This window comes from Chaetura pelagica, unplaced genomic scaffold (genome assembly GCF_000747805.2).
Source record: "Chaetura pelagica isolate M959 unplaced genomic scaffold, ChaPel_1.0 scaffold537, whole genome shotgun sequence".
Classification (NCBI taxonomy): domain Eukaryota; kingdom Metazoa; phylum Chordata; class Aves; order Apodiformes; family Apodidae; genus Chaetura; species Chaetura pelagica.
This window is the reverse complement of record NW_009953802.1, coordinates 301156-322148: the sequence shown is the minus strand read 5'-3', so window position 1 is coordinate 322148 and position 20993 is coordinate 301156. Positions and strand designations below refer to the sequence as shown.

At 38.3% G+C, this 20993-nt stretch overlaps 1 protein-coding gene across 1 annotated transcript in view; it reads right to left on the bottom strand.

Annotated features, from left to right (window-relative positions):
• The window catches only part of SNCAIP (synuclein, alpha interacting protein), a 27963-nt gene extending 6985 nt beyond the window's left edge, over positions 1-20978 (bottom strand). Inside the window, exons 1-2 of the mRNA XM_010001210.1 lie at positions 20874-20978; positions 12651-12723 (exon numbers count right to left, since the gene is read on the bottom strand). Of these exons, the coding sequence (XP_009999512.1) occupies positions 12651-12723; positions 20874-20930 (130 nt within the window). The 5' untranslated portion in view covers positions 20931-20978. The remainder of the gene's footprint in view (positions 1-12650; positions 12724-20873) is intronic.
• Between the last annotated feature and the right edge of the window lie 15 nt (positions 20979-20993).

The window sequence follows — 20993 nt, the reverse complement described above, 5'->3', positions numbered from 1 at the left end:
TACACGACACCGCTTAAGCAGGATGCTTGGACTACATGATCACAAACGGATCTCACCAACCACAACCATTTTGTGATTCCTTGATCTGAAACTTCAGCCTACTTATTCAGGTATAATGTTTCCTTTTCCATTTCTATGCTGTATGCTGGGCTTCTCTGTCAAACTTTCCTTCCCTTTTATATATATCCTGGACCCTCCAGACCATTATTTGAGTGCACTGCAGGATATGGAGTTTGACTAGTGAATCTGACTTGCAGAGAAGAAAGGGAGCTCAAGGCACTTGAACCCTTAATCATGCTGAACTTCAACTCAATCCTACTGAACTTGCACTCTTTCACACAGTCCCATCTGGCGATATTTATGATCTCCAGATCAGTGGAACTCTGGCAGAGAGTTCTCCTTATTTTGTTATTTTCAGTTGAGGACAGCACTAAAACCACTAAAGCCTTTAGGCAGTTTCTGTGCCTCTTTAAATGTACATGAAGAGTTAATGCATTCTGAAAGTCAAGAATACTGTTTAAACAAAGCAGATTTATTACATGTGCTAACTGCCTATCAGTGGGATCTAATTTGTGGTCAAAACACACAATTTGCCATGAACACCTTCCTAAGGAAACAGATATATATACTTTCAGTGCAATGTCAATGTCTGAAATGAAAGATTAGTGTAGCTTAATAGTTACGGATGCCTGAAAATTACCTTAATACTTTTGGAAGTGCTTAAGAATACATTTCTGAAGAAGAAATAAAAAAAAAATAATAACCAAAAGGCATGTAGCTTAGTGGGCCAATACAAAGAACGCACTGTACTGACTTATTTATGTATTGTATAAGATTCTAGGTTCAAAGGCCTACACTTTTATGTTGGTTTTATTTACATGTGAAATTTTTTCCAAGTGATACAGGGAAATGGATACCATATGTTTCCCAGCTGTTTTGTTCTGACAGGAACTATTAAGCACTCAGTATGGAAATGAATTCTGTCTGAGTTTTATGAAAACACTACTTTCAACACAGGGGTCTAGACAGGGGAAAATGCATCAACATTTTGTTTGTCGTCACTTTATTTAAGCTTACTTTTGTTGCTTGGCTTTCTCCACTTTCTAACCTTAATAACACACATTTACATAAACTACTGATGATTAAATTATAAAATCGGACACTGCAAAGAAGCAATGACCTTTCATACAAATCTGTCTTGGGTTATTGTAATGCAAAGTAATTTCTCTTTTTTTTCACTACAGTTAGAGTGGAGTAAGGTAATTCCAATTTTTCATTGGTTTTCTTCTTAACATCTCTTTATAGACACTGTTTTCCCACAAAACAAACTGGAATATTATTTTATACTGTGCTTAATAAAGAATTAGAATATGGGATATAACAGTAGGGAATAGGATAGCAGTAGGGAAGAAAGCAAGTCAAATAGGTAGACACAATCCTTCTTTGTACTGTTTTCTACGTGATGCTGTACAAGCTGCATCCGTCCCTAGGCAGTTACAGTATCATTTCGCCCTACACAAAACTGAAACCGTAGGCCAGAGGGGTGGGTCAAGGGTATAGCTTGAATCTCCTGCTTTCAGTTTTCAGATACTTGTCCTCTGAAGAAGCAAAAGCAAGTGCTGCCTACATACATCCTCCAAAGCAACATCACAGCAGGAGTTACTTGAGTTGCTTCCATAGTTGCTTCAAGCCTCTTGCTTCTCGCTCCATACTTATGAACTCATGCAAGGACTATTAGAAGTCTGGGTCAAATAAATACTGTTTGATTCTTTCATAAACAACATTAAAGGATGGCCTGAGTTCAAGGCAGGGGACTAGAATGTGGAGCAGCTAACTTAATTCCAGAATCTGACAAACAATTGTGATATAATCTTAGATAAACCATAGATAATCTGCACATGAGTATCTCAAATGTAAAACGGTGATAATTTTTTTTTTCCCTGAAGATTTTTCCAAAATCTCTCTTTAACTTTTATTCACTGATATGAGAGGTTTGGACAATGTTGTTGAAGTAGAGTGAAACACAAAAACTGGGGAGACTTCACTCATATCAGTAAAAAAGTGTCATACTGCCTGATAGACTTGAGGTGTCCAAGCATTTCCTTGGCACTAAAGAGAAGATTATCTGATTATCTAATGAAAACCCTCAAGGGTCAGATTTGCAACAGTACTTCTTCATCATATATTGTCCTCTATGCTCTTCTTGAGGAACAGAAAATGCAAAATGTGTATAAAGAAGCCAGTAGGCTTATTTATAGTTGCTCTTATATATGTATGCATGTATTGATGTCCTAGAACTACTTAGGGCAAATAATCAGAAAAGAGGACAATTAGGAAGCAATTTATCTTGAAATTTAATCACTTAAGCCAAGTTTATTTTAGGAAAAAAAATAATAACTTGAACTTTCAAAAAAAAATCCTTATAACATGTTTCTAATTGGAAGCATCTGTGTACTTCAGAGCATTTTTCATCATCATCTCTGTATCAAAGGTATGAGAAGGTGAGAAGGTAAGTTTCATCTGTTATACGAGCATCTGCAGAATTATATGGTAACTACATGGGTTTAGTCCAACCAAGAAGGCTGTCTCATGCACAAATTAACCTTCACCCTTGTGACGGGCCATTTCTGTGATAGATACAATCTATTGACAAATATCATCAAAATGGATGGATTTGTGCATGGTGTTTGAGACTGTCCCACATGACATTCTGGTCTTCAAACTGACAAGGCATGGATTTGACAGATGGACCACTTGGTGGATAAGAGATTGGCTGGATGGAGACACTCAGAGAGCTCTGGTCAATGGGTCAGTGTCCAAATGGAGGCAGGTGACGAGTGGTGTCCCTCAGGGGTCAATACTGGGACCAGTGCTGTTAAACATCATGGACAGTGGGATTGAGTGTATCTTCAGCAAGTTTGCTGATGATGCCAAGCTGTGTGCTGTGGTTGACACCCTAGAGGGAAGGGATGTCATCCAGAGGGACCTTGACAGGCTGGAGAGGCCCATGACAACCTCAGGAACTTCAACAAGGCCAAGTGCAAGGTGGCACAACCCCAGGCACAAATACAGGCTGGGGGGATAATGGCTGGAAAACAGTCCTGAGGAGAAGGACTTGGGGCTGGTAGTAGATGAGAAGCTCAACATGAGTTGCCAGTGTGTGCTGGAGCCCAGAGAGCCAAACACATCCTGGGCTGCATCAAAAGAAGTGTGGCCAGCAGGGCCAGGGAGGGGATTCTGCCCTCTACTCTGCTTTGATCAGACCCCACCTGGAATACTGTGTACAGTTCTGGTGCCCTCAGCACAGGAAAGATCTGGAGCTGTTGGAGAGGGTCCAGAGAAGGGCCACCAAGATGATCAAAGCACCTGGAGCACCTCTGCTATGAAGACAGGCTGAGAGATTTGGGGCTGTTCAGCTTACAGAAGGCTTCAGGGAGACATTATAGCACCTTCCAGTACTTGAAAGGGGCCTACAGGAAAGCTGGGAAGGGGCTTTTCATCAGAAAAGATAGTGATAGGACAAGAGGTAATGGTTTTAAACTGAGAGGGGAGACTTAGGTTAGATATTAGGAAGAAATTCTTCACTCTAAGGGTGGTGAGGAACTGGAATGGGTTGCCCAGGGAGGTTGTTGATGCCTCATCCCTGGAGGTTTTTAAGGCCAGGTTGGATGAGGTTTTGTGTGACCTCATCTAGTGGAAGGGCTCCCTGCTCATGGCAGGGGGGCTGGAACTTGATGATCTTTAAAGTCCCTTCCAACCTTAAAGATTCTATGATTCTATGAAACATGAGAATACTTTTAAATTGGTCTGAGTATAATGAAAATAGAAAGAACTCAGCTTTTACTTCAGCTCTATAAGAAAACTACTACTGGAATTAATTGTTGGTGTGTGTGCAAGAGCCTGTCTCCCTGCCATATGGGTACAGTAACATTCCTTAAATGATGATGGCTTCATGAAGTTTACAGCACTGGCAACAAATAGGAGGTAGAAAAAGGCTGTATATCACACATCAGTACCATTACAAAATGAACTGAACATACTGCAGAATGGTATTTGTAGATGCTGTTTTTTCAGGTCTTCATGAACTCAGAATTATTGACATTCAAAGAGCACTGACTGAGGAAATGGTCAAACTCATAACAGTGTGTTTCTGTCACCATCACCATGGACTCATTTAGGTTTACACTTTGACCTATGTTCCTTAGTCATAAATGCTGCTGTTGAACAGCTGGGTCATACAACAGGCAGTACACAGACAAGCAGGAAAATGGATGCAAAGATCAGAGTAATTAGTAGATCAGTTGGCAATTGAGTCTGTGTTGCTCTGCTAGGTCACTTGAAAACTACACACCAGTTTAACAGGAATGAAAGAGTATAATTTCACTTCTGCTCTTCCATAGGTGGCAACCACTGATCCCCACTTCTATGCTACATCCCCCAATGAATTCCTTGATTCTTTTTAGCTTGCTGTCTCTGAGGAAGAGAGCAATATCTTATAGCCAACAGCACTGCACTGCTATCTAGGAGAAAAACTGGATTACTTTCCTTTATCCAAACAGTTCTCAGTCATCAGTGCCATTAATGCTTCTGCCTAATGACCAGATTTGCATCCACACTGTGCTAACTCTAAATTCTCTTTATTTCTATGCTCTATTTACCTTTGCTTTCTATGAACTCTGTATCTGTGTGGTCACAAAGCACAGTAAAAATGTGGAGAATGAAGAACAACATGCTGCTTAGGCCTTGGAGCTGATAGTTCTGGACTATCAACCGAGACTATTTGCTGATTTTATAGTACCTAATAGATACTTCCAATGGTCTGTGAACTGTTCTGAGCAGAGGGTGGTGGACAAGATGGCCATCAGAGGTGCCTTCTGATTTAAATTGTCTTGTGATGAAGACATGACCACCCTGGAAGTATGCAGTGGGCCTGCAGGTAGTAGCAAAACTGGAAACAAAGTGCAGAACTGACCAAGGACAAGAGAAGACATTACATAGGGACTTTTACCTCAAGACTTTGTCAGCATATACTTGAAAACTGCTAGTACAAAGCACTAGAAGGCACTCTCTATCTTTGTTGACAACACAAGGAGCTTCTTCACAGTTAAGGCTTCAAACGTTTACACTCTAAAAAGGGTAAAGAGGAGGACCTTGAGAGCTCCTGACCAGCCAGCCTCACCTCTATGCTTGGTAAAATCATGAAATAGACCCTCCTATAAGCTATGTGAAGCTTATGGATGACAGAGAGTTCAGCAGAGACAGACAACATGGCTTTACCAAAGGAAAATCAGGCCTAATTAATGTAGTGGCTTTCTACAAAGGAGTGACTGCTTCAGTGGACAAGGGAAGAACAACTGATGTCATCTATCTCAACTTCTGTAAGGCCTTTGTCACAACATTCTTGCCTCTAATTTGGAGATAAAAGTTTGATTGATAGCCTACCTGATGGAAAAGGAATTGGCTGGATGGTCACATTCAAACAGTTGCAGGTAACAGTTCCATGTTCAAATGGAGATTAGTAACAAATAGTGTTCCTCAGGAGTTTGTACTGGGACTGGTACTGTTCAATATCTTTACTGATGACATAGTTAGTGGGATCAAGTGCACCCTCAGCAAATTTGCAGATAACACCAAACTGAACGAGGCAGTTAGTTCACTTAGGGAAGAGGTGTCATCAAGAGGGATACTGATGAGGTTTGAGGACTGGGCCCATGTGAACATTATAAAGTTGAGTGAGGCCAAGTGAAAGGTCTTGCATTCTTACTATGAGGGTGGTGAGACACTGGAACTGATTGCCCAGAGAAGCTGTGGACACCCCTCCCTGGGGGTATTCAAATGTAAAGCTGGATGGGGCTTTAAAGCAACCTGATCCAGTGCAAGATAGCCTTGCAGTAGTTGGGGGCTGGACTAGATAATCTTTGAAGGTCTTTCCTAACCCAAACCATTAGATGATTCTATAAAGGAGGACAAACTCTTTTAGGTGGACTTAATTGCTACAAAAATATTAATGTATTCAAATTATTTCCCCTTATTTAAAATTCTTCCTCCTTACTTTACAAAGTCACTTACTGTGGAGTTTACTTAATTTTCCATCAATATCATTAAGGAAGTCTGGAATTAGCACTGGCAACTGCCTATACCTGTAAAATATATTTTAAATATAGTATTTAACAGTATGGCTCATATACTATGTAATCATTTGGGGGCCTGTGTAGTTTCACTTTTAAGAGTTCTACTGAAAATTCCTCTGAAGGAAATGCCTGAGCTGCTTCTCTATGATATAGCTTCAGCAGAGAATTTTGACTCAGTTAAGACTTGCACTCATTCCAGGTTCATTTAGAGCACTATGATTCTGAGTTTGTATGCAGAGGTGTTGTCTACACTAGGGAAACTTCTAGAAAATTCCGTATGGTTGTTAACACTGATTTATCTCCAATACTGGAAGCAGTATCGGGGCTCCAAGACATGAAGGAAGGGATATCCAGGGAGGTCCCAGTTGACTAGAGGTTATTTAATGTGACACCCACCTACAAGAAGGGCCAGAAGGAGGATCCAGGGAACTACAAGCCTGTCAGCTTGATCTTGGTGTTAGGGAAGATAATGGAGCAGATAATCTTGAGTGCCATTATGCAGCACATACAGGACAACAAGGTCATCAGGCCCCAACAGCATCAGTTCATGAAAGGCAGATCCTACTCAACAAGCCAAATTTCTGTCTATGACAAGGTGAGCTGCATAGTGGATGCTGGAAAGGCTGTGGATGTTGTCTACCTTGACTTCTGTGAAGCCTTTGATATGGTTTACCACTGCTGGAGAAACTGGCTGCTCATGGCTTGTGTACACTTTGCTGGATAAAAAAGAAAAATGGCTGGATGGTCAGAACCGAAGAGTTGTGAATAGAGTTAATCCAGCTGCTGGCTGGTCATAAGTGCTGTTCCTCAGGGCTCAGTGCTGGGCTCAGTTTTCTTTAATATCTTTACCAATTATCTGGATTAGGAGACTGAGTGCACTCTTATTAAGTTTGAAGAGGACGCCAAGTTGGGCAGGAATGTTAATCTTTTTGAGAGCAGGGAGGCTCTACATAGGGATCTGGATAGGCTGGATTTATGGGTTGAAGACAATTGTATGAGGTTCAACAAGACCAACTACCCTTGGGTCATTACAACACCATGCACAACACTACAGACTTGGGGAAGAGTGGCTAGAAAGCTGCCCAGTGGAAAAGGATCTGGGAGTGTTGGTCAACAGCTGGCTGAATATGAATCAGCAGGATGCTCAGGTGGCCAAGAAGGCCACCGGCATCCTGGTTTGTACTGTAAAATCGTAAAATACAGGTTGTAAGGGACCTCAAGGATTACCTGATCCAAACTTTCCTGTCAAAAGCACAGTCTAGACAAGACGGAAATCATGTGGCCAGCAGGAGTTGAGAAGTGGTTGTCCCCCTGGGCTGAGTACTGCTGAGTCTGTACCTTGAACACTGTGTTCAATTTTGGGTCCCCTACTACAAGAAGGATGTTGAGGTGATGGGATGAGTCCAAAGAAGGACAACGAAGCTGCTGAAATGTCTAGAGCAAAAGTCTTATGAATATCATCTGATGGAGCTGGGGTTGCTGACTCTTGAGAAATGGAGGCTGAAGGGAGACCTTACCATCTACAACTACCTGAAAGGAGGTTGGAGCAAGGTTGGGGGTTGGTCTCTTTTTCCAAGAGACACTATGAGAGAAAATGGCCTAACGTTGTGCCAGGGAAGGTTTAGATTGGATATTAGGGCAAATCTTCACTGAAAGGGTTGTCAGGCACTGGAACAGGCTGCCCAGGGAAGTGCTTGAGTCACCAGGTATTTAAAAGACATGTAGATGTGATGTTTATGGACATGGTTTAGTGGCAGACTTGGCAGTGCTAAGTTAACAGTTGGACATTATGATCTTAAAGGTCTTTTCAATCAAAATAGTTGTATAAGTCTATTATTCCATGCCCCTTACATGTTGATGGATAACCAAACCAGTTCTGAATATCTACTTACTGTTTTTTTCATGGACATAATATTTAACAATTTTAACTGAAGGTGGCACTGTTTTACAGTTTTAATATATTAATAACTTCCAGGAACACATTTTAGGGCTCTTTAATGTAAGCTCTATAGCATGAGAGCCCAAATTGAAGAACAATGGACAAGAATAGAGAGGATTTGTTCCCGTTTGCACAGAATTTGAGTAGAGAATATAGAAAAAGAAAAGAAAATTCCAAAATCAATCTTTTATGTTCACCATTGTCCAGACTGATCTAAGGATGTAAAAGAGAGGTAGCAAGTAAAGTTCTGAAAAATCAGAATAAGTCATTCTGGCATAAAATGTGTAAAACTGGAAGAGTGAGGATGTGGAAGAAAGGTAGGGAAAAAGCTTATATGCAGGTGTCTTAAGTGTCACTGCATATTAACTATTGTTTTTTTCTGAGAAAATTAGTCACTATTCCACCAATAAATTTTCCAAAGAATTTTGTATTGTTTCAGACATATTTACCCGGGATGTATTTGCAGAACAACAGACTTTGTTAAATTAATGCCATATATTGCTGCCTCCAAATCACATTTAATTTGATTTCTCATATAGTTAAACAACTACCAAGAGCTCAGGACTAAAATTGTGTGCAATTCTGTATTCACAGATTTATTTCTTTTTCTCAAATAGGAAATGAATAATTTTGTGAATTGCATTTACTTTGGGAATGAATAAAGCAGTGCAGAAGGATAACTACTAGAGATTAAAGTTGAACTTGCTTTTATCAACCTGTGAATAAAGATCAAGAGTAGGATATTTGAGGCATATACTTAATGATAACCAAAAGTCATCATAGCTGACAGAATAGACTTCAACAACAATATGGCTCAGTGAAGCTTGTTGAACATGGACGTCTTGAATCATTTACTCAAGTGGTCTTAGAAAATCTGTCCAGAAAGAAATCAACCAATTTCATGCTTAATAACAAAAACATAAAGGGCTGTTTTCTGTTTCAATTAATCATTCTACATTAGCCAATACCGTAAATCACTGGCAGGCTGGCTAACACTTAATTTCAAAAAAATGGGTTAGCTAGATCCATTTTTAAACTACATTGTTTGATCTTCTATCTTTGAAGAAAAACAATTCACATTTTAGCCCTTATGCTAGCTACAACAATTATTTTCTTGAAACATTATGGTAGAGAATAAAATGACCCTTAATCAGTCTGTATTTTGGATAAATCAGGACTTGCCCCATATCTCTTCTCCAATCCTTATGCATTAGTTTACTGTGAAAGGGATTTATATTTTCTGACGTTAAACACAGTAAAGAAAATAATAAGGAGAGGAAAACAGAGGACAAGAAATAGCTGTTGCTTACCACCTGCCCACCTATAATGGTTTTGTAGAGTTTTGTTGAAAGCCTGGAATAAGTGAGTGAAGACTGAACTAAAGAGGCCATAAGCACAGAGATGCACAAAGAAGTTGATGTGGGCCTGGAAAGGCTAACGTGGCAAGTGGGTGTTCCAAGCATTACCCATAGAAATAAGTCTTAGAACTGGGTTATTTTACATCATTCAATCTTTCTTTTTTTTTTTTTTTTTTTTTTTTTTCCATCTTGTAATCTGGGGATACTGACACACACACTTTGGCTCCAAGGATCCCTTAGAATTTTCCTTTCCCAAAACCCATTTCCCTAAACCCAAGGAAGGGCACAGAGGAGTCAGTACTGAGATTGTACTGACTGCATGCCTTTCATGCACATCTTGCAAAAGGGTGAAGAAGGAACCACACAGGACCTTCCCACCAGTGCAGACCACTGGCCAGTGCTGTCCAGTAAAGGGAGGTGAGAGTGGGAATTCAGGGAGGAAAAACTGCACTGTATTTCTCAGAATTTCTGACCTCTTCTTGTCAAAAGAACAAGTAATCTGAGCACAAGTTACAGGCAGGCAGAAACAGTTAAAGAAAAAAAAAAAAATCTGTTTAAAGGTCTGTGAGAAGTGCTTGAGAAAGCACACTGACTGGTAAACAGTGGAATGTTTGCCTAGGATTAAAACGTTTAGAGTAATTTGAAAACAATGTAACCAAATGCTTTCATATGTTACTAGCATATTATTCAATGTTTACATGAAATGGGGAAAGAAAATGGGATTTACAGTGTTATTTAATGAACTTATCTGCAAACAATGGATAGTAAAGACTTCCATAATATCAGCTATCTGGTTTAAACCCGTTCTAACAATTTTGTTGCCAAAAATGGTTGTTTGCATATTTATATATATATTTAAATATAAAGTTGACTCATCTTCTCTATAATTTTGCTATAAATGTCTTAGAAAACTAAATATTTTTCTGAGACAAAGCTGATAGAAGATTATTTTTTAGATTACTAGGATCCTGACATGTCTAATCCTATGGCTAACTTCAGCTTAACTTTCAGTTCTTTTAAAAAAAACAATTCTTGGATAGTTCTACTTCCACATTCTTGTCTGCTTTAAAGAAGAAATGCAACCTCTTACTGAGCAGGAGTCTATGAGGTAGAAAGCTAGATCAGCTCTCTAAAAAACCTGAGTTTCTCTGTGTGTAATAACTTCAGTTGCCAATGGAATACAGATATAAACCAGCATGAATGTCATGCATACTGAAAATTTATGATATAATCTATCTTCATCTTAAACAGCACATAGTAGTGATAATTTGAGGAACCATTTTTTAATGGTCTATAGTATGAGGAATACAAGACACTGCATCCCTAGCAATTATGAGAAATCTACAGGTGGGGTCTTACACAATGTTGACTAGAGCAGTTCTGTAGGTACATCAAGATACTTCCAGTACTGAAGTCTGTACAGAAATGCAAAATAGTATCTTCCTGTTCAGCACTACATGTTTACTCAGTAATTATGCAAAGTAAAAAATAAAAGAGATTTTAGTATCATTTCCAATTCACCAAAACTCGTAAGTGGTAGAGAGAAAAAAGATTTCAGCACTGTTTCCAGTTTTCCACTACTATTATCAGTGATAAAGACCTCTTTTTTGACTCAAGACTTTTAAACAAAGCTGTGAATTAATTTCCACTGGCAGACTCCCCAGTGCTACTACTGTCTTCTAGCAATGCCTGTATTTGCTTCTGTCAACCCCTTTTCAAGGCAATAGATGAGTGCAGATGTAATTAAAATCATCATTGAAAAACATCAGACTGCAAAAGTGACCATGAAACAAGAGCTACACAGTGAGCTGTCAATGTCTTAAGGATGAGCTCATAACCAGTGCTTCATCCTTGCTATTGGTCTGCATTTTACTTGATGACTACTATCTGAATTTTTATAAAGCATATATTCTTCTTCGTGAAAGCTGAGCCGTCCTCATGAAAAGGAGCTTCAGTCTTAGGAGCTATTCTTGCACTCCTCTGCTTCACCTTGCTTTTGAAACAGCTCAGTGAATGAGTGGCTTTAACTTTTTGTATGACAGGACAACGCCCTGGTGCCAAAGGATCAGCTACTATAATGAGGCCTAGGGAGGTAAGGGGATGCAGAAGGGGGAAGAACAGGTCAGAAGGTATGAAAAAGAAGAGTGACGGGAGTAAGGCAGGGCAAGGATGGAAGGGTGTAATGGAGGAGGATAGAGGTAGGAGCAGGGGAAGATTGAGGTGGAATGAAAAAGGCAAATTGAGGAGAGTGAATCAGGGGTGCTCTCCACTTCTTCCTTGTCTCTGCTTGTAGCAAGTAATACTGTGTCTGCAATCACTGCTGTGCCCTGTGTGAGCAGTTACACGGCAAGCGGGTAGGGTAAAGAGAGCTTCGCTTTTTATAACTCTTTGAAAGAAAATGCCAAAATAAAAGTTGTCAAAGTATAGTACAGTTCTTAAAGCCCTTCTGTCATTCCACAAATTCTAGGCCTTCCATTTCTGTTATAGAAGTATTTGATGAAACATTAACCAAAGTTCAATTAAAGCATCAGAAAATAAAATAAAGTTTTCATAGCTCAACAAAAATGCTCCTCTCACCAATTCATTTCTCCTCCATCAGGAAGAGAAAACAAGAGGGGATTAATCTCATTTACAGAGTGAAAACGAAAAGGGAATGCACTTTTCGTCAGGGGGCAGGGGGAAGGTCTCCAGCTGGTTCTCATCTATATGCCATGATTTGTCATTTAGTTTACACTATTAAACTCAAAAATTCCGCTTTAATCTTAACTATTACAGTATGCCTTAGAGTAGATTCTATCATGTAGCATCCTTGATACAGTTTCAGATTCTGGCAAAACATCATCCCTCAAACTGGTCATGGCCATATGGGTAGTAAATGTATCCAACATTTTTTCATTGGCGCCTACATTATTACGTCTTGTCACCAATGGTTTCTTGGGTTTTCAAGTAAATTGTTGCATATACTGTGGTTTGGAGCTGCTGAGATGAAGGCCTACATTTATCTGTATACAGCCAAATCCTTTTTTGGATTTTTTTTTTCCTCCTAATGAACTAACATCTGTTTAAATTAAAAAAAAAAAAAAAAGTCATGTTTCCAGAAAGCTGTACAAAAATGAGAGAAAACAAAACAACAGAACATTGCCAAGAAGATATTGTTGCCAAGCTGTACATGATAAAAAGCAGCCTTAGAAAATGATGGGTAGATGGAAGTGGGCATCATACCTGATCTGTCTTCATTTTGTGAATCACACCTTCTACATAATTCTGGGATGGTCTTGAGAGAAGTTACAGAATACTGTAAAAAAAAAAAAAAAAAAGAAAGAAGAAAAAAAAGAAAAACTTTATATGAAGTAATTAATTTAAAAAGATAAAAAGTAAGACTTTGGAGAGGCCCTAATGTAACTGGGACAGCCTAAATCTACTACCCAAGGATACTTTTGTGATCTGATGGTATTCTCAGGTTGTGTGAGAAAAGCAGATGGCATCTGCTTGTGTGCCAGCTTGGAGGACACCAAACCGACTTTCACAGCTCCAGCAAAGCATTCCCCCACCTCAAATTTCTCCTTCCTGCAGATCACCATTATTCAGGTCACAAGTAGATTTTATGTATCCATCTTCTCCAAAATACATCAAAGGTGCAAATACATCCAGGCTTCACAGTAAATGTAAAGGGTTTCCCACTACCCACTTCAGCATTTTTATGGTGATTATACTGCAAGATATATCATGCTTAAAAATTAGAATTCAAGCTTTCCAAACCAGTATGTAAAAGTAATGTAGAATATTTGCACCCTAGAGATCAGGTTCCAGAGAGGGATGCCTGTACATACACATACCAGACAACAGGTTCATTTCTCTAACTACGGTTTCATTAAAGCAAACTTACATTATTACCTTGATGTGACAGGATATGCCTGATATTAATCAATATGCTATTCTCTAAATTCAGCATTAAAAAGGAAAAAAAAAAACCTCAGGGATAGCATATTTATTTTACTAAACAGATTTTTTTTTCTTATAAGCTTGTGGAACACCCCTGGTAAGACACATGATCCAGTGTTATAAAACTGCACATTCTACACATAGAGAAAACAAGTTACTTAAAAGCAAGTCTTCCTTAATCAAATGTTTAAATGTTACAGGAATCTAAAATTAAACAAATGAAAATCATTATGTCTGTGAAAGTTCAATGGCTTTGCTCATATAAAAAAATGTATTAAAAACAGTATTTTGGAAACAAAAACAGATAAAAGCAGTTAGGATTAGCACAACTGAATTTTTTTAAAGAATATATGAACACCATATGTTTTCAAAGAAACATATTTTTAGCTGGTGTGCTCTTGATCAATGAAGCAAAACAACTACATATAAAACCACATGAGCTTTCCACACAAAAAAGAAATGTTCATACATTGTCCTGTTTTTAGCTGACAGTTCGTCATTTGAAGTCTCATGTGCTTCTAATGCACAGCTGGCAATCTCGTTTAAAATAATCTAAAGTCAACCTCATGTGACAAATTGCAGAAGTAATTTACTTCCCTGGTGCAAGTTTCAGATTGTTGCTCAACTGATTGTAGTTACTTTATGAATTCTCAAAAACCTCCCATGCCTTACTTTTTCCTTTGTTGACCTCATTCAGGGATGCAAACTACAAAAAGAATCTCATATATAGTTCCAGGATTAACACTGAATTTATTAATTAAAATGTGTAGCAGCACTCCGTAGAACTACCCAGTGACTCTTACCCCCATTAAACAAAGGGTTGTCCATAAGGCTGTGACTGCTCTAGGATATGACAGCCTGAAGCAACAAAGAGCAGAAGAACAGTGACAGGAAGAAAGATGCTCCTAAATACCAATTAATACAAGATAAACACACACATGTACAAGCATCATGTGCTACGCTTCACTTCAGTTTTGTTTAGTAAGGATTGAGTTGTTAAGCTATATATCTTGCCATTTCAGCTTAACGACTCAGAAGACAATGCTGAACTGGTCTAGTAAGACTCATAAAAGAATCCAAAGAACATGTCTCCAAGGAATACGGTAGCTTCATAAGATCAGCTGGTGCAGTTTAAACTATTACACATTTTGTAATTCAATTAGATTGAGGCCTTTTGTATTCCATTGCTATGTGTTTTCTCAGGCAACCTCAAAAGCAGGAAGCCATTTTTCTTTTTGTCTTTTTTCTTATTCTTTCCTGGAAAAACAGATTTTCTTTGTTTCAACACTGCACTAAAACATATTAAGTTACCACCTCCCACCACCAAAAATCTTATAAATTTGATTACGCATCTCAATCATACTGGCTTAATGTCATTAACAGATTTGTTCCCACTCACCCCTGTTCTCAGAAAGACTTCTGCACATTTACATTTCAGCCATCTGTGTTTTGTGGTCAAGATGCAGAGGACTGGCTTTTGGTCCAGGAAGCAGCTAAAATTACTCTTTAAAGTGGACTTTTCCCAACTATAAGCACAGTCCATTGCCAGCTCTTTTCTCTAGAACTGCTTTACTCATATTTTAGCTCTGATAATTAGAATTGTTTGATAGCTTTTCTTCAAGCAAAGAGTTGAAGCTTGCTAGAAAAGGGGGCAGGTAGAGGCTGAGATTGCAGATCTTCCCTGGAATAGAATGTTAGACTTAATGCTTATTCAGTGGCATTTAAAATTAATTATTTCACATTTTTCATTCAATAATTTTAAATTGTTTGAACATACAAAATTAAATACCATATCTCACATTTCACTATTAGAGTAATCAAGACAACCAGAGTTTACGGCTATTCCCAGAGGCATAAGTGACAATGTGAGAGCTAAGCACAACAGATTTTGATTGCTGTTTGAAGTTTGGGCTCTTTTTGTTCATTTAAGGCATATTTATGTTCAGCCTGAAATACTGAATTTCAGTAAATGCTTTAAGAGCTGTGTAAGATGGAAGAACAGTATCAACATCATTCAAGAGACAAGAACCAGTAACAGGTATTGCATGAAAATACAAGATATTCCCAGTTTTCTTTAATGGACACTATTAATTCAGGGGAAAATGGAACCTCCTCTATCATACAAAACACTTATTTATGAGGTAAAACTGCACTACAGAATCTGAATTAATGCAAATACTAACCATTTCAATTTCACATGGTTCTCAAACTTTAATGCCATGAATTTTAAACCTAACACATGAGAAAAAACCTTCAGTCTCTAGTAAGGCTGTTATGTGCTGTGCCACTTGTCTGCCACTTGCAGACTCAATTGTGTCTGAGAAGTACTGGAAAGAATAAATTCTGGATCACCAGTAGTAGCATAGAAATGCATATACAAAATAGTAAAAAATAAGTAAAATAAACCCCAAAAGTTGTTTTTTACATTGTGTTGTGGAAAATACCTTTAGTGTCTCCTGAAATAGAGTCAAAAGGCAAAGTGTGGCTCTCAGACCATGTCATCAGAACCTTGATCTCCCCAAAAACACTAAGGACCATGTCCTTCTCCAACTGGAGTCATATTCACCTCCACTGGATCAAGACACCAGTGACTGAGTCCTGCTTGTAAATGCCCAGCTCCTAGTTTTCATTTAGATAGAGAAAACAGACATATGAACGCCTTTGTGTTCTTGTGTTATTACTGCAAGCCATTTAACAGTCTCCTTTCAGTTTATTTGATATAGTGGAAAATAAAATGTTTCATTAATATTCAAATCACATTAAATTAATACCTTTATATTTCATTTGCTTAGTTATTTATACCTGTGCACCACTACCCTTTCCACTAAACATTTATTTGTGTGTAGCAAGCTACAATGAGAACAAGTAAAGCAATGATACCTGGCCTGAGGTCACAGAAAGGTTGTTCTCAATAGGCACGTTCTCATAGTCAATTTAAGCAGCTTCAGAATTTCTTACCTAGTGGCTGTGATCAGCATCTCTGGAGTACCAGCTAGGTTATTTGTGCTATGTATCATTTATAGCATCACATATAGACACTTCATACACTGATGTTCCCTTTAAATTTAAAGGAGCCCTGTACAGACACTAACATTGTTAAAGGTACAAAATGCCTCTCTGAACCTCTCAGTTTGTATAAATATTTCAGTAGCTATCTGCATTTTGTTTCATTCTGAAAAGCAAAAAAGCTACAAAAAAACCCCAAACCACAAAAAAAGCAAATGAAAAACAAAAACACACAAAAACCCAACCAACCAACCAAAAAAAAACACAAAAAGAAACAGAAAAAAAGGCTATGTGTCACCTCTATACCTGTCTGAGCCCAAGGGGTGCCCCAGCTCCTTCTGTGGCCAAGGAAAGGTGACAGCAGGCTCAGGAGGTTTCCTGTGACAAGTAAATGGGAGGCCAGGAGATCAGCCATGCCTCTGACCATACAATCTGCCTTGCCAGGAGAGGAGTGACTGAAGATTTTTTAAGCTGTTTCAAAATACCTGACAATTCAACAGCTGTTTAGTTATGTTTGAATTCACTTACTGCATTCACATTTCACAGACTTTCAAATTAGGTCCAGTCCTGCACCAGAACCACTGTACCAGGCTTTAATTCATACAGTGTTAGTTAAATGATCATAGCAACAATCTACACACTTAACCTCAAATAGTTTACAAATATCTAGTATCAGGAGCTCTACTCATTTGGTACTATTACTGTAAACCAAGAAATAAAATAATTTCAATTTATATAATTTGCCAGTTCAATATAAATCCTGCATTTTAATCAAGGGATTAGAAAACCTTCAGGTAACCATAACAATAGCAGACAATTTACAAGCAGGAATAAATTTATAACCAAAATCAAGAGTATTAATGGGAAAAAATGCAAAGCTTAAAACATATTTTTAATTTTACAGAGCATATATAATTTAATGTAACTTAAAGTCTGCAATTTTTTTCCTTCTTTAATGTGAAGAAATACATGAAAATATTCAGCTTGGTTGCTTAACATAATTGTAGACAGAATAAATTTACTTAATGTAAACAAGAGTCCCAGAAACCTATTCTGCTGTCTGAACTACACTTAAATATACTATATTTCATGGATCTGGAATACTACCATATTTGCAAAATAAGCAACATATTTGCATTCCAGGGCCCTTAGGGAACTGGTAGAGCTAGTTGCTAAGACACTCTCAATCATATTTGAAAAGCCATGGTAGTCAGGTCAAGTCTACAGTGACTGGAGAAAAGGGAATATCAGATCCATTTTTAACAAGAGTAAAAAGGAAGACCCAGGGAAACACCAACAGTTGGCCTCACCTCAGTGCCTAGTAGGACCATGGAATAGATCCTCCCAGAAGTTGTGGTGAAACATTTGGATGACAGAGACATGATTAGAGAGACCTTCAACATATAAAGGAAGCTTGTAAGAAAAACAGAAAGACTGTTTATCAGGAATTGTAATGACAGGACAAGGGGCAGTTGAAAGAGGGTCAGTTTAGACTTAATATAAAGAAATTTTTTTTCAATAAGAGTGGTGAGACACAACAGGTTGTCCAGAGAAGTGATGGATGCCTATCTTTGACAACTGTATTTGGTTTATGTTGCAATATAGCAGAGAGGACTGCAGAAGTGGCTGTGAGAAGACACCAGGGGATGCTCCCATGTGGGACATAGCCAGCTCCAGCTGACTCCAAGAAGGACCTGCTTCTGACCAAAACTGAGCCAGTCAATGATGTTGGTAGTGCCTCTGAGAGAACATACTTAAGAAAGGGTAAAAAACACTGTGCAGCAGCATTTGTAAGAGAGGAGTAGGAAAATGTGAGAGAAACAACTGTGCAGGAACCAAGGTTCGTGAAGAAGGAGGGAAAGGAGAGGCTTTGGAGTACAGACTCCCCTGTAGCCCTTGGAGAAGATCATGGTGGAGCAGATAGGCATCCTGCAGCCCCATGGATGACCTTACATTGGAGCAGGGAGATGTGTCCTGAAGGAACCTGCAGCTTATGGAGAGCCCATGCTGGGGTAGGCTTCTGGAAGGAGCTGTGGCCTGTGGAGAGGAGCAGTTTTTCTGGCAGGACCTGTGACCTACAGGAAACACATGATGAAGAAGCCTGTTCTAGATTGCAGCCCGCAGGAAGGACCCACTCTGAAGGAGTTTGTGAAGCACTATATTCTAAAAAGAAGGACCCAACAGTGGAGCAGGAAAAGACTGCGAGGAGGAAGGAATGACAGAGATTAAGAACTATCAACTAAACACAACCTCCATTTCCCTGATGTCCCTGAGCTGACAGAGGTGGGAAGGAGGTAGAGAGGTCAGTAATGAAATTTAGCCTGGGAAGGAGGGAGGGACAGGTTATTAGATTTGTTCTTATTCTTCATTATCTTATGCGGTTTGACTGGCAATAAATTAAACTAATATCTTCAAGTCTAGCCTGTTTTGCTCATGATGGTAACTGATGAGTGATCTCCCTATCCTTATCTTGAACCACGAGTTTTTTGTCATATTTTTTTTTCCATCTTGTTGATGGATGGCCATGACAGAGTGGCTTGGTGGGCACCTGGTGGTTAGCTAAGGTCAAGCCACCATAACAGGGCTTTGAGCAATCTGTCTAGTTAACAGTGTCCCTGCCCATGGTAGGAGGGTTGGAACTAGATGACCTTTGAACGTCCCTTCCAATCATAACCTTTCTATATTATTTTGGAGAAACAAGCAATTTAATTTTCTTGTGAACAAATGCAATGTAAACAACAACAACAACAAAAACAAACCTCAAGCCACTTACACTTCTATTTGGTCTTTAAAACAAATTCCTGTTTATTTTCTATGTCTACTACATTTTGGTCATTTTGGCAGAAATTTCCTAAAAGGGTCTGGAATTTCACTGGTTTTCTAAGTCAGGTACGTTTATAAGTGCATAATTTTATCAGCCTTCTTGCTGCCATTATTTTTAGTCAGTACTTTTCTGCACTGTATTAGAACCAGAGGGCTAACAGGAACAATATAAATTGCTAACACTTGATCTTGCATAGCTGCTCTTTCCAGGGCAGCTAATGATAAATTGTGAAGGTCAGGTACCTATAAACTGTATATAGTGAGATATGAGTAGAGCATCAGAATCGCCATGAATTCTCCTGTTAATTTGGATTCTGGCAACACATCCTTTGTTCTCTTACCTGCTAAAGTAGGGAGTAAAACTGCTACCTCTATAATTTGTGCTTTTATTTTTATTTTTTTCAAGGCTCAGCATCCAATGAAAGAACAGTCTATTAAAACAGACAGCCTGAGCTGTTCAGCAGAAAAGTGAGTAACCTAACCCACCACTAAACAGGCACGGCCACAATGGGAGAGACATGGAAAGGTTACATCTATTATGTTTTACAGTTTTACAAAACTGAGTATAGAAACAGATACCAGGACATGATCTAGCATATAACAGTAATAAAAAGAACGTTGCCCAGAATAAGGTATTAATTCAAGATTAACTCATTTTCTTGCAATATTTTGGGTATTTGCCATATTTGTCTTTAATAAAAATTCAGCTTTACAATAGGTAAAAATAAAATCCTCTCCAAAAGGAATCTGTCTGCAAATAAAGCATCTGGAATGTTTTAAAATGCATCAGAAGTCCCAGTGCTAAAGGGAAAACCAGAGCCTTTGTTAAAAAATCAACCAACCAACCAAAAAAAAAAAAAGCACTATAAAATTACAAAAAAAGTGGAAGGAAATGCTGCACACTTTCTTGATCTGAAAATTGAATTATCAGTTTTCTTATAGGGGATTTAATTTACATATTCAGGTTTGGTTTTGATCAGACATTCAACATATTAGCAACCCTATTACACAAAAAGCAGAAACAGTGGAAGGAGAAGTATGAGTAATAGAATATCCTGTACCATTGCTTCCTGTAAGAACCACTAACAATGAAGATGAACAGTACTTTTGGTGGCAATTACAACTGCAGTTATTTTAGTTGTGATGTTAAGGACCAGTGCTGTCTATGAGTCCCCAGAACTCTTTCTGCCTCTTTCTGTACCCTACCATCTCACAGGTAGATACACCACACTCACTGATAAAATTTTGCTGTATTTGGAGATGGCCACCGGTCGAAAAGGCAGAGTAACTATTTACATGAAAAAGGATCAATTCAGAGGTGAGGGAGGTTTTTCACAACTGAAATACATTAGATTAAAAAAAGGATAAACACTTCAGTGTCTAAGGCTATCATTAGAGATCATATAACAGAGGAGATAACTCAAAAATAAAACTCATTAATTAATTTGATTTGCAAGTAATTTTTCTGCCTGAAGGAGAGGAATGTAGTTTTCCTTACAAGCTTATTAGAGTTTTCTCTTATAAAGCACCTTATTTTGTTGTATATCCATCCTATTTAAACATTCCTATATCTGACATCAAAAGGAGTGGAGCTTCTAACAATATTGTTTGTTATATCAGAATTGAGATATTCAAGATCTAAACTTGAGCAAATAAAGTAAGATTTGTACTTACCGATATATCATCACTAAAATCTATTTCATCCAAATCAAGGTATTCAGGGGCTTCCATTATTCTTCTATGGACATTTTGGGTGAGTCAGCACAGTAGTAAAGACCTAATTAAGAGAATAGA